The sequence below is a fragment of the Perognathus longimembris genome, chromosome 17 (genome assembly GCF_023159225.1).
Source record: "Perognathus longimembris pacificus isolate PPM17 chromosome 17, ASM2315922v1, whole genome shotgun sequence".
Classification (NCBI taxonomy): domain Eukaryota; kingdom Metazoa; phylum Chordata; class Mammalia; order Rodentia; family Heteromyidae; genus Perognathus; species Perognathus longimembris.
The window spans coordinates 7,012,367-7,024,693 of NC_063177.1; the positions used below are offsets into that span (position 1 = coordinate 7,012,367).

At 53.2% G+C, this 12,327-nt stretch overlaps 3 protein-coding genes across 3 annotated transcripts; all 3 read right to left on the reverse strand.

Annotated features, from left to right (window-relative positions):
• Positions 1-454: 454 nt before the first annotated feature.
• Spem3 (SPEM family member 3) lies at positions 455-4,759 on the reverse strand. Its single transcript, XM_048366009.1, has 4 exons — positions 4,622-4,759; positions 4,037-4,094; positions 3,904-3,911; positions 455-3,862 (listed from the first exon to the last, which is right to left on the reverse strand). The coding sequence occupies exons 1-4, from the start codon at positions 4,757-4,759 to the stop codon at positions 455-457; spliced, it is 3,612 nt and encodes a 1,203-aa protein (XP_048221966.1).
• Positions 4,760-6,088: 1,329 nt separating this feature from the next.
• Spem2 (SPEM family member 2) lies at positions 6,089-8,157 on the reverse strand. Its single transcript, XM_048366011.1, has 3 exons — positions 8,020-8,157; positions 7,804-7,861; positions 6,089-7,389 (listed from the first exon to the last, which is right to left on the reverse strand). The coding sequence occupies exons 1-3, from the start codon at positions 8,155-8,157 to the stop codon at positions 6,089-6,091; spliced, it is 1,497 nt and encodes a 498-aa protein (XP_048221968.1).
• Positions 8,158-10,667: 2,510 nt separating this feature from the next.
• On the reverse strand, positions 10,668-11,909 carry Spem1 (spermatid maturation 1). The gene is made up of 3 exons (XM_048365997.1): positions 11,766-11,909; positions 11,609-11,666; positions 10,668-11,383 (listed from the first exon to the last, which is right to left on the reverse strand). Exons 1-3 carry the CDS (start codon positions 11,907-11,909, stop codon positions 10,680-10,682), a joined length of 906 nt encoding a protein of 301 aa, XP_048221954.1. The 3' UTR covers positions 10,668-10,679.
• Between the last annotated feature and the right edge of the window lie 418 nt (positions 11,910-12,327).

Genomic DNA, 12,327 nt, shown 5'->3' on the forward strand with positions numbered 1-12,327 from the left:
AGAGTCTCATAGGGACTTTTCTGCCTGGGTTGGCTTCAAACCATGACCCTCAAATCTCAGCCTCCTGAGTAGCTAGGATTACAGGTATGAGTCACTGGTGCCCAGCTAAAAAACTGTTTTTGTGTCAAGGTCTTGCCACGTACCCAAGCTGGCCTCAATCTCTGATCCTTTCACCTTAGCCACTTAAGTGCTGTGATTACAAGCATTTGCCACCACACTCAGCTCAGAATTTTAAAGTTTAATTGACATTGTACTAGACGCATTTGGCTAGAGGCTACTATATTGAAAGTGCAACTCTAGAGCCTGAAAGATAATGGACTTGGCTATGGAGCTATGGAGAAGAAGCAGGGACATAACAGTTCCAGTCTTTATCAGGCTAGGTAGGTGGTCAGCATCAGGGTTGAGGCTGAGGTGGGTATCCTCAAGCAAGCACAGAACGTGTCCTTTGGCCTCTTTATTTCTGACGAACATTTGCCCCCTCTTTATGCAAGGTCCTCATCACATTCTGATATCCCCACTCCTTGAGAGTCTCTCCTGAGTTGCTGGGTACCTCTTGGTAAAAGCGCCTGGGAGATAGAGCTTCACATTTATCCCTGCCCACTGCTATGTGTTTTTGGCGGGCATCAAAGACCACATGCCCTGCTCGGGTGCCTGGTCCAGGGCAATGGGGCCTCCAGTTGTTTTTTGGAGGCACAGACGTCCGGCGATAGTTCTGGTAGGCTGAAGGAACTGTACCCATAGGATGGTATACCCAATCTTGGCTGCCTGTCCGCCAAGATGATGGCTTCACCTCAACTAGTACAGGTACCTCAGAAAAGGTTTGCAGGTTAGTGGAGATGGCCTGGGCCTTGGAAGGGCAAGGATTTTGATGGTCTGGAACAGACCAGGATACATGCTGTTCTGCTTCCTCCTTCTGAAGAGGCATCTCATATGCACATGGCTTCTTTGAGGAGGGTATTGGCTTTGGAGTCTGATGTACACTCAAAACTTGGGCAGAATTGGTACCTGGAAGGCAGCTTTGGTTTTTGTGGAGCCCAGGATCTGGGACAAGGCATGAATCTCTGTGGAGACCTGCTTTCTGAGTAAGGCCTAGAGCCTGGGGGAGGCCAGGATCTTGAACACATGCTGGGTCCCTAGGAAGACTAGGACATTTATTCATTTCTGAACATTTGTGGAGGTTAGAGTTTTGGCTATGCTGTAGGTCCCTATAAATTCCACCGTCTTGAACAAAGTTCAGTCTTTTCTCAACTTCAGTGGCTTGCATCAAGTCCACACTCCGGTTGCAATTGGAATCATGGGTAAGACCTGGAATCCCGTAGAATCCCGGATCTTGAGTAAGGACTGGATTCTTGTAATCCCCTGAGTCTTGGGTGGGTTTTGAGCCCTGATGGAAGCAAGACCTTTTGATAAAGCCTGGGATCTTGTGGGGACCAGATTCTTGGGTAAGTTCTGAGCTCTTGTTGACTTCAGAGTCTTGGGTAAGGCCTGAGGTCTTTTGTGGTCTAGAATCTTGGCTATGGCCTATGTTCTTATAGACTCCTGGGTCTTGGACATTGCCTGCCTGTTTATAACCTACAGAATCTTGAGAATGACCTGGCTTTTTAGGGTCAGTTGCTGGGGAGAGATCTTGACTTTTGTAGATTGCTGTGTCTTGCTTTAATCCAGCCTTTCTGTAGTCCCTAGAATCTTGCATATAGCCCCGACTCCCTTGAAGTCCAGAAGTTTGGGTAACTGTTATGTTCTTGTAGAGACCAGAGGGTTGGGTATGACATGGAGTATTAAAGATACCAGAATTCTGAGTAAGACCTAGCCCCTGTGGGAGGCAAGAATCTTGAGTAGTATCTGGATTTGTGTGAAGCCCAGAGTCCTGGGAAGGAACTGGATTTTTGCAAAGGTAAGGATCTCGAGCAAGGCCTGGCTTCTTGTGGAGGTTTTGATTCTGAGTAAGGCCTGGGTTTCTGGGAACTCTGGAGTCTTCTGAAAAGCCATGATTTTGGATAATGCTTTTACTCTCAGAACATTGGGATTGGACCAAGGGCTGGGGATTGGTGGAGAACTGGGGAGGAATAGGGAAGTGGGAAGCAGGGACAGATGGAGATGGCTTGGAGGTTGGAGTTTGGGTTACGTTGGAGGGCTTCTGGTGGTTGCTGGATTGAGGAAGGACAAAGGTTCTGGGAGGAACAAGTGGCAGAGAAAGTGTACACGGTGGAGGGATGGTGGACATGGAGCCCTGGGGAGTGCTTGGAGAATGCAAGCAAGGTTTTGAAGAAGCAGCATCTTGGGTGAAAACCAGGAACTTGGGGTAGACTGGAGCCTGCGCTTCTGCGTCTTTCTTCTCAGAACTGCAAGGATGGAAGCTGCAGTAAGGGAAGGTCTTGAGCTGGCAAGACTTGTCTTTGGCGTCTTCTGAGATCTTCCACTCCATGTTCCCCAACTCCAGGTAGCCCAGTATAGATCCTGAAGGAGGCTCAGTGCTCTCTCCACCATGTTGCTTTGTTGTCTTCTCAGATGTATCAGAATTTACCAGGCCCTGCTTCTCTTGGGGCCTGGAGATGGTACCCAAGTCCTTTCTAGAATACCCAGAATTCTGGGGATCACATTTATGGATCATGTTCTGCTTTGCCCTGCGGGCATCATATACTACATGACCAGTGGAGAAGCTAGAGCCAAAAGTAGGCAAGGTGGAAGGAATCTGAGTTAGGTTGGGGTTAGGGGGGGTGGCAGAGACAGGTGTAGGGGCTGGAGTGGTCGTCATGCCCCTGGTCAGTGCTGAGCTACTGGCTGAGGTAGAGGTTAGGACAGGAGGAGTGGCTAGGGCAAAAGTGAGGAAAGGCTTTAGGGTAGAGGTTGAGGTGCAGACTGGGGTTGGGGCTGGGATAGAGATTAAGGGAGAGATCTGGGCAGAGGTTGGTGCGGGGGCTAGGGTATGAGCATGGGAATGAATGGGATGAGACTGTCCATGCACTGGGACTTGGGTTGATGTCTTCTCTGGGATATGACTTTGGGAGTGGGCCCAGGTCGGAACTGGGGTATAGATTGGGTTATGGCCCTGGGAGTAGATTGGGACATATGCAGGGACCTGGGCTGTGGCAGGACTTTGGGCTGGGGCCTGGGATGGGGTAGGGGACGGCGCCTTGGCTGGGGTAGGGGCAGGAACCTGGGTTGGAAGAGGGGCTAGGGTATTAGTCTGTTCTTGAGTTGCAGCAGGAGTTGCAGTGGGGGGTTGGCAATGAGCATGGTCTGGGGTGGGAGGTGGAGCATGGACTGAGGCATGAGTTGGAGTAGGTGGGGCTGGAGCATCAGTCAGAATAGGGGCTGGGGCATGGGCATCACAGTGGGGTGGGGTAGGTTCTGGGATACAGACTGGGGCATGGGTGGGTGGGGGATGGGCTGTGTGCGGAAGACCCTCCACCTGGGAAGGGGTGTGCTCTGGAGTGTGGGTCTGAGACTGGGTGGTGGTTTGCTCAGAGCGGTGGGTTAAGGAGTAAGGTTGGGCAGGGGCAGAGTTTGGGGCACAGTCTGGGCCTTTAGTTTTGCTGTCTTGAGGTAAATAAGGTGGAACCATGTCCAACTTGTTCATCTTCAGGAATTGGGAAGAAATCTCTGGCCTGGCGTTTGAAGATGCCTGGTCTTTCAAGTTTGTTACCCGAAGGGCCTCTCCAGTTCCCATCATCCCATCTTTCCATAGTCCCCAGGGAGCCTGTGTAGGAGCCCCAGCATATACACATTGAGGTGGTATCCAACAGCACCTAGAAATTTTCTCATCGTTCCTGTCTGGTTCCCAGGATTCGAGGTGATTAGTGCGCCTGAGCAGGAAGCTGGGGTGACGATGAAAGCGGGAAGAGACTCTTGAGCATAGGTTCTTGGGCTCAGGAGTGCAGCGTGTGCACACAGGCCGGCTACCTTGACTGCTGGGTTGCTTGGCTGCAAAGAAAGAGGAATGAGACAAGGCTTGGGTACTGAAGAAGCTGTGGGGATGGGCAGAGAAGAAAAGGGACAGCCATGTTCCCAGGAGCCCATGGCATGGTTCACTCACCTCTGGGGAAAAAATGACGGAAAATAATCCGTAAGGAGTTCTTCAGATGCCTCCAGAGCTGAAGGAAGCAGAGAAAAGGGAAAGAATCCAGAGTAAGGCAAGTCTTGAAGTTCAGCTTTTTTCTCACCACATCCCAGCAATCCTCCCTCATCAGCCCCTTCAAGACTGAAGAGACGGCTGGGTGCTGGTAGCTCATGCCAGAAGGCTCAAAAATGAGGATCTGGGTTCCAAGCCAACCCAGGCGGGAAAGTCTGTGGGACTTACCTCCAATTAACTACCAAGAAAACTATACTATGGTGCTGTTGCTCAAGTATTAGAGTACCAGCTTTGAACAAACAAGTTCATGGACAGTACCCAGACCCTAGTGTGTGCACATGTGCACACGCACACATACAACTGAGGCCAGCCATATGGTACACACCAGGAATCTCAGCATTCAGGGGTCTGAATCAGGAGGATTTTTAAGTCATCATGGACTATATAGCTGGACTCTATCAGAAAATAAATAACCCCACCCACCAAAACAACACAAAAATTAAAAAGACCAGAGCTCCCCCAGTCCTCCTGCCTAGGCCCTTTCCTAACCAGAGTCACCACGTTGATCCCCACGTTGAGCAAGATGAAGCTGCCCAGAATCAGAAGAATTGAGTCTCCTAAGTCCTGACACTTCCTGGGGTTGGTGCCAGAGCATGCTTGGGCTCCATGGTGGGCTGGCTCACCCATAGCCTGGGGTCCCAGGACTACCTGGGTCCCTTGGCTCCCACATACCCACTAGGAATCCTCTGGTGGGGGAGGGGACAAGGACTGAATCATAATGGGACAGGTGGTTGGGATCATAATGAGGGAGATGGAAGAGGAAGGGGGCCAAGGCAGAGTTCCCTGGTAACCAGGACTGAAAACCTAAGCTCCACCACTATCCCCAGTCATTTCCCCAGTGTTGATTTGTTTGGCTTGTTCAAATAGTCTTTATTGTACCATCTGGCACTATCAGTTGAGCATCTAGAACCCTTCACCCCTTGGCCATTCCTGAAAAATTCTGGGCCTCAGAATCCTGGTTGGAATTGTGAGCCTTGGTCTTTTTCTTGGTTATACTGGACCACAGACAGACCTTGATCTGCTTAGTTCTCCAAGGTCTTGACTTTTTTTTCTTTGCCAATCCTAGGGCTTGAATACAGGGCCTGGGCACTGGAGCTTTTTCAGTCAAGGTTGATATGATACTCTTACCATTTGGACCACAGTTCCACTTCTGGCTTCTTGCTGGTTAATTGGAGATAAACCTCATGGATTCTTATCTCTGGTTTCTGACCTGTTTCTTTTTTCTTTTTTTTTTTTTTTGGCCAGTCCTGGGCCTTGGACTCAGGGCCTGAGCACTGTCCCTGGCTTCTTCCCGCTCAAGGCTAGCACTCCGCCACTTGAGCCACAGCGCCGCTTCTGGCCGTTTTTCTGTATATGTGGTGCTGGGGAATCGAACCTAGGGCCTCGTGTATCCGAGGCAGGCACTCTTGCCACTAGGCCATATCCCCAGCCCTCTGACCTGTTTCTTGAGCAAAGCTGAGCCTGCTTTGGGATCAGGAAGGCTGAAGGATGCACTCTCAGAGACCCATGGACTGAAGCCGGCAGCTGCTTGAAGACAGTACACAGAAGAAGACTGATGGCAGGAGTATGGCTGCTGGGCCTCATGTAAGGAAGAGAATAGTACCGTACCAGAGGCCAGTGGCTCAGGCTAGCTGCTCAGGAGGCTGAGATCTGTGGATTGAGGTTCAAGGCCAGCCTAGGCAGGAAAATCTCTTCATTTTCAATTGACCACTAAAAAGCCAGAAGTGGAGCTGTGGCTCAGGAGGTAAGGCACTAGCCTGAGTTGAAGCTGGAACTTGTGTTCAAGCCCCAGTACAGGCGCGCGCGCACACACACACACACACACACACACACACACACACACACACACACGGGACATTGTCCCTGAATCCCCGCTGGCAGGAGAGGAGCTTCCAAACCAAATGCTACTACAGAATTTTCTGAACTTTCTCTTTATTCTTCCTCCCATGCTCTGCCTCACCGCCCCCATCCACCTTCCGGTGAGTTAAGTTTCCCAGCCCTGCTTCTGTGTAGCGAGGGCCTCGACGTCGTGGTGGAAGGTGGAGGCAGGGAGCTGGCGCGAGCCCTGCTCTCCTGCACCTGCCGCTTCAGCTCCAGGCTGTCGTACACCTGGTAGCCGGCCTTGCCGCCTGGGTTCCTACTCAGCGGGATGAAGCTGGTGGCGAGCGGGACCGGGTCGGCCGGAGCCTCCTCGGACTGGGGCTGGGGGCAGTGAGAGGGCTGCGCGCCCCCGGCCGGCGGGGCTCGCGGGTAGGCGGCCTCGCCCAGCACCGTGAGGGAGGCGGTGGCGGTCAGGGCGTGCCGGGCGTCGGCCCAGTCGGCCGCCTTGCGGCGCGCCTCGTGGGGATCCCGGGAGCTGTAGCACAGGTGGCCCGCGGACGGGTGCGGGCTGCGGCTGGGCTGGCCGTGCGCGTGTCCCGGGAGGCCCCGGTGGTGAGACGGCCGCGGGAGGTAGTCTCGGCAGCCCGGGCTCTCCAGCCGCAGGGTCCGGGACGCGCCGGCGGGCGAGGGGTCCGCGCCGTCCGCGCCGCGCCGGCGCTGCTCCCACGCGTCGTACAGCACCTGGCCCCGCGAGGAGTAGGGGCTGTGCCCGGCCGGGGTCCAGGCGGGGCTCGGGGGCGGCCGGCGCGGCGGCTGCAGGGAGGGCGGCCACGGCTCCTCCACGCCGCCCCAGAAGCGCGACTGCGACTGCGAGCAGCCGGGCGCGAAGGACTGCAGCCGCAGCTCCGACTTGGCCTCCACCCGCTTGGGCAGGCGCCGCAGCTCCGGGGACAGGTAGAGCGACGGCGGCGGCAGGCTGGCCAGGATGCCCCCCTGGCGGCCCCACAGCCCCACGTTGGACGGCAGCGCCACGGGCTTGTAGAACCGTCCGCAGGCCTTCCGTGGGCACCGGGGAGGCGAGTGTCCCTCCTCCGAGCAGGAGTCTCGGTCCTCCGTGTCATAAAAGGGCATTGGCGTCTTGCAGAGGCTCTGAAGTCTGCCACAGGAGACGGGGCGGCTGCAGAAGAATTTCCTGGGGGGCTTGGGCTTGGGCCTGGGCTGGTGGCTGCAGCGGGGGCGGCGGCGGGGCTGGCGGCGGCGGCGGGGTCGCCGGTGTTGCAGGCAGCAGCGATTGCGGAGATGGTGATAGGAAGAAGAGGAGCTGCGTGTGGGTTGGGCCATCTTTACCTGAACGGGGTCCAGAATGCAGCGAATGTGAACGTCCTTGTTCGTGGCTGGGGGGTCTTTGGGAGGACATTTACTAGCCTGGACTTCACCTGAGGGAGACAAGAGTTCATGAGAGCAGGGCAATTGCCCAGATTGGGGGCAGGCTTTTCTCTCTCTCCTTTTTGATCAGTCATGGGACTTGAACTCAGGGCCTGGGCGCTGTCCCTGAGCTCTTTTGCTCAAGGCTAGCACTCTATCACCTTGAGCCACAGTTCCACTTCCAGTTTTTTTGTTTTGTTTTGTTTGAGTGGTTAACTGGAGATAAGAGTATCTCAGGGATTGTTCTGTCCAGGCTGGCTTGGAACTATGATCCCAATATTCCAGCCTCCTGAATTGCCACCCAACAAAGCAGTTTATGAATACAGTGCATCTTGATCAATGTCACTCCTTTCATTGTCCTCCCCCATCTCTGGGGCAGGATTTTCTAGGGCTGTGATAGTCACACCTGTAGCTGCAATACTTACACTTGCGGTTTATCGGATAGAACATCTTGTCAAAGGCATTCTGGAGCCCATGCCATATCTGGGGATAGTGTGAAAGAGGAGACTAGAGATCAGGCTCCCCACCCATACCCTGCCCTGCCCCAGGCAAGCCCACACCTGAAGTCAGAGGTACAAGCTGTGGCTTGTGCCCCTGTTCAGCCCTTTTTACCCCTTGGAATGCTCCACAACATCACTGACCATAGCTGCCACATTAACACTTATGTTCACAAGAATGATGAGGCCTAGCAACAGGAATAGGATGTCCTCAGTATCCTGGGGGCTCTCTTGGTATGGGTTGCAACACCCCAGGGCTTCATACCATAGCTGGTTTTCCATGGTGGGGGGGTCCTAGGGCCGCTTGGGCCACCCCCCCCCACCAGGCCCCAACCCACACTGCAGTCATGCCAGTACCTGGACATACCTACCAGCCAGGAAAGAAGCCAGGTCATAATGAGGCAAGTTGGGGAGAGTCACAATGAAGAGGTGGCAGCTCTTTTAACCACTGTGTTGGTCCTTTACATGGCCATCTTTATCATTGGCTTCTGCTTGATGCAAGCCAGCCCCCAGATACTCCAAAGTTATCTCTTTCCCTGGAACTCCACAACTGGTTTGTTCCTGATCTGAAAATATGGTAGCTATAATTTTGAGACAATCTTCACAGAGGCTGAATCATCCACAAAAGATTTCCTCCATTTCACTCCTCTTTTCAGATTTGCCTACTTTGGGAGTTTGGTTGAGTGGTACGTGCCTTTAATCCCAGCACTTGTGAAGCTGAGGCATGCTGACAAGTTCTAGGCTAACCTAGAGACTTAAATCTCAAACAAAACCTCTTCTCTGGGGTCACCTTTCTGTGCCAGTTCTCCTCTCCTGACCATTTCCTCTAGCACATATCTTTGCTCCGCCCTTCCTTCCTGGCCAGGGGTGTCAGCCCTAGGTGTTGGTGGTCTATGAGTCCATTGGCTGCTTCAGAGATAGAATTCCTCCTTGCTTAGGTTGTTGCACCTGTCAGTAACCCGCCCCCGCTAGTTTTTCTCCTCCCATTGACCCAGTGTATTCCGAGTTGAAAAACTGGTAGCTGCCACTGTAAGGAACCAGTGTGTGGTTGTGACTCAGGCCTGTAATCCTAGCACTAGGGAGACAGAGGCAGGAGGACCTCAAGATCTAGGCCAGCCTGGGCTACATAGTGAGTTCAAGGCCAGTAGGCTGAATAAGACCGTCTTAAAAAAATACATGAAGTTTTTTTGTTTTGTTTTTTGTTTTGTTTTTTGCCAGTCCGGGGGCTTGACTCAGAGCCTGAGCACTGTCCCTGGTTTCTTTTTGCTCAAGGCTAGCACTCTGCCACTTGAGCCACAGAGCCACTTCTGGCCATTTTCTGTATATGTGGTGCTGAGGAATCAAACCCAGGGCTTCATGTATACAAGGCAAGTACTCTTGCCACTAGGCCATATTCCCAGCCCATACATTAAGTTATTAACAAAGCATAGAACAAATGTAACTGTTTACAAAAGGAGTCTTTTATGTATAGTAGGTTCATCATTGGAGTCCCACAATGGTACCCTCAGGATTACAAGTCATTCAGAAAGTAAACTACTCAGCATAAATGAACATTTTCCACCAACTTCCAAATACATAGCCAGGTGCTAGTGGCTGTCTCCTGTAATCCTAGCTACTCAGGAGTTTGTGATCTGAGAAAACTGAGACTCTTATCTCCAGCTACTCAGAAAAAGGCGGAAGTGGCACTGTTGCTTGAGCACAAAGAGGCAGAGCCTAAGCCCTGATTTCAAGTCCCAGCTGGCAAAAAAAAAAAAAAAGCTCAACCTTCTAGGACAGGAATGGAGCAGGGATTGAGTTTCCTTGCTGCCCAGTGGGTGAGATATTCTACTGATGTCACATGAAAATCTGATTTAGGTGGAAGATTCTGGTGGGCTAAGCTGACTCCATGACAATGGAAATCGACCTGTAGGAATGGGGATAGAGCTTCTGGGGCCATGCACTTGATTCTTGTCTATGTGATCATGAGCAAGTCACTTGGCCTGAGCCTCAGCCTCTAATTTGTGACATGGACAGGAGATGACAAAGGGCTGTGATGTTATGGTGAGGTACCTTATCTCCTGCTCCAAGCTTGGTAGAGGGCACAGTAGCTTCAGATTCTGTCTGGGAAACTCTGAGGACCTGATACCCTCCCTCTCAGTCACCTCTGCCCAAAGAAGCCAGGGTTTAAGACAGAACCTCACTTTCTCTGGGGCTGCAACCTAAATATGAGCTCTGGCAAGGACAAGGTCTTTGGCAAGGCTCCAGACTTGGAGCCACAGGAATGGGGGTCTCTTTAGTACATAAGTATCTGGGGATCTGGCTGGATTCAGGGCCTTCCCAGAGCACTAAAAAAAGAAAACACAAGCTTGGCAACAGTGGGTCACACCTATAATCCTAGCTACTCAGGAAGCTGAGATCTGAGGAGTGCAGATCAAAGCCAGCCCAGGCAGGGAAATCCATGAGGATCCTTCTCTCCAGTTAACCCCCAGAAAACTGGAAGTAGTGCTGTGGCTCAAAGTGGTAGAGGGCTAGCCTTGAGCAAAAAGAGCTCAGGGACAGCGCCTCAGCCCTGAGTTCAAGCCCCATGACACAGAGAGGGAGAGGGAGAGAGAGACAGAGAGAGAGGCAGAGAACGCAGCTGGGAGCCTTGAATCTCAGAAGGCTAGGAAAGGGTCCAGGAAGGGGACTGAGGGCAAGAGGTTGCTCATGGGACCCAGCTCACATTTCCTTAGCAACCAGGGATTCTGGGTTCTCTATGGGCCTTGCTCTACCACACTATCACAAACCTTACCTTCTCTCTTTTTTAAAATTTTATTTCCCCCCCATCACCTCCCTTTCAGGGAACGATATACCCAGTCCTTTCTTTTCCCTTCGGCAGTGTTGGATCCAGAAGTGAAGGGGTAGCAATGGGATAAGGCCTCTACTTCCTGGGTCAGTTCTCGAAGCCTCCGTCTCACATCTCGGGCATCATACACGATTCGGCCTGAGGAGGAGCGCCTGGAGATTTCAGGGACAATTGCGGGGCCCAAGAAGGTAGATGGGGCAGGTTGAGACTGTGCTTCCTCAGCCTCGGCACAGGCTCCTACCCTCACTCCATTATTCTTGTGGCTCAGAGCCTCTGGGCTGGGAGGTGGGGGGTTCACCGTGTATACATAGGCCTCAAGGCCCAGCTCTGATTTGAGGGGCCTTCCCTCCACTGTTGGCTGGAAGCGGATGGTCTGGGATGGTGGCTCTAGAGCATCCTGTGTCCAGGATTCCCAGACTTCCTGCGGGGGTTGGAAGCCTTCCCAGTCCTTGGGGCCGTCCCAGTGGTGGGAGCAGATTGCTGTGTGCTGAAGAGGGGACTTCTCGTCATCACTGTCCGGGGCCCAAGTGACAGGTTGCTGGGCACGTCGTGCTGGAGAGGGTCGATGGCGGCGGCGGCGACGAGTGGGTGGGGGAGTCATGCTCATTTTCACGGGGTCCATGGTGCATCGAAGATGGACTGAAGGCTGGGTTTGCTTCCCAGGCGAGGATACTTTAGTGGCTTCTGTGGGTAGGGAAGAAGGCTGGTGGAGAGGCTGGGAGGGGAGGGGAGGTATGGTGCCTGAGAGGGAAGAACAACAACAACAAGCCAGGAGGGGGGGGGGAGGGGGGAGGGAGGGAGGGAGGGAGGGAGGGAGGGAGAGAGAGAGAGAGAGAGTGTGTGTGTGTGTGTGTGTAAAAGCTAGATTGCTTTTGTTCCCCCATTACCCTAGTCCCCAGTCCTGCTTACCATTCTCACAAATGATATGGAATATTCGGTGCAAGACGACACGGAGTCGGCTCCAGAGCTAGGTACAAAAAAATATGATGACCCCACGCAGGTCCTTGACACACCAGGCTGTCCCTAGCCATCCCTCCAGCACCCTCCCATTTATCCTTGCCCTGACCAGGGTCACCATATTGATGCCAATGTTAATGCAGATGACGAGGCCCAACAGTAACAAGATGGAGTTGCCCACATCCTGGCAGTTGTTGGTGTTGGGGTTGTGATACGAGGCCCACCCAGGCCGTGGCCGCTCAGCCATGGCCATGGCGGTCCCTAGGGCCCCCAGGGCCCTTAGGCCCCCAGCCTACTATGCCCACAGTGTCTACTAGCCTGCTTGTCTGACCCAGAGGGTCCTGAGGGTGAGCGGGTCACAATGATACTGGGGCCTTCCCTCATAATGTATCAAGGGGCTACACTCAAAGTCTGGGGCCCGCCCAGGATTGACCTCCAGTTTGGACCAGGCCTTGTCAGGGGTCAGACCCTCTTACCTTGTATGCACCAGCCCATTGGCCCTGGCTTTTTGCCATCTGACCCTATCAGTCCCCACCCCTTTTCTACAACTATACCAGGTTCTATCCTGTCTCTCTCTCTCTCTCTTTTTTTTTTTTTTTTTTGGCCAGTCCTGGGGCTTGGACTCAGGGCCTGAACACTGTCCCTGGCTTCTTTTTGCTCAAGGCTAGCAC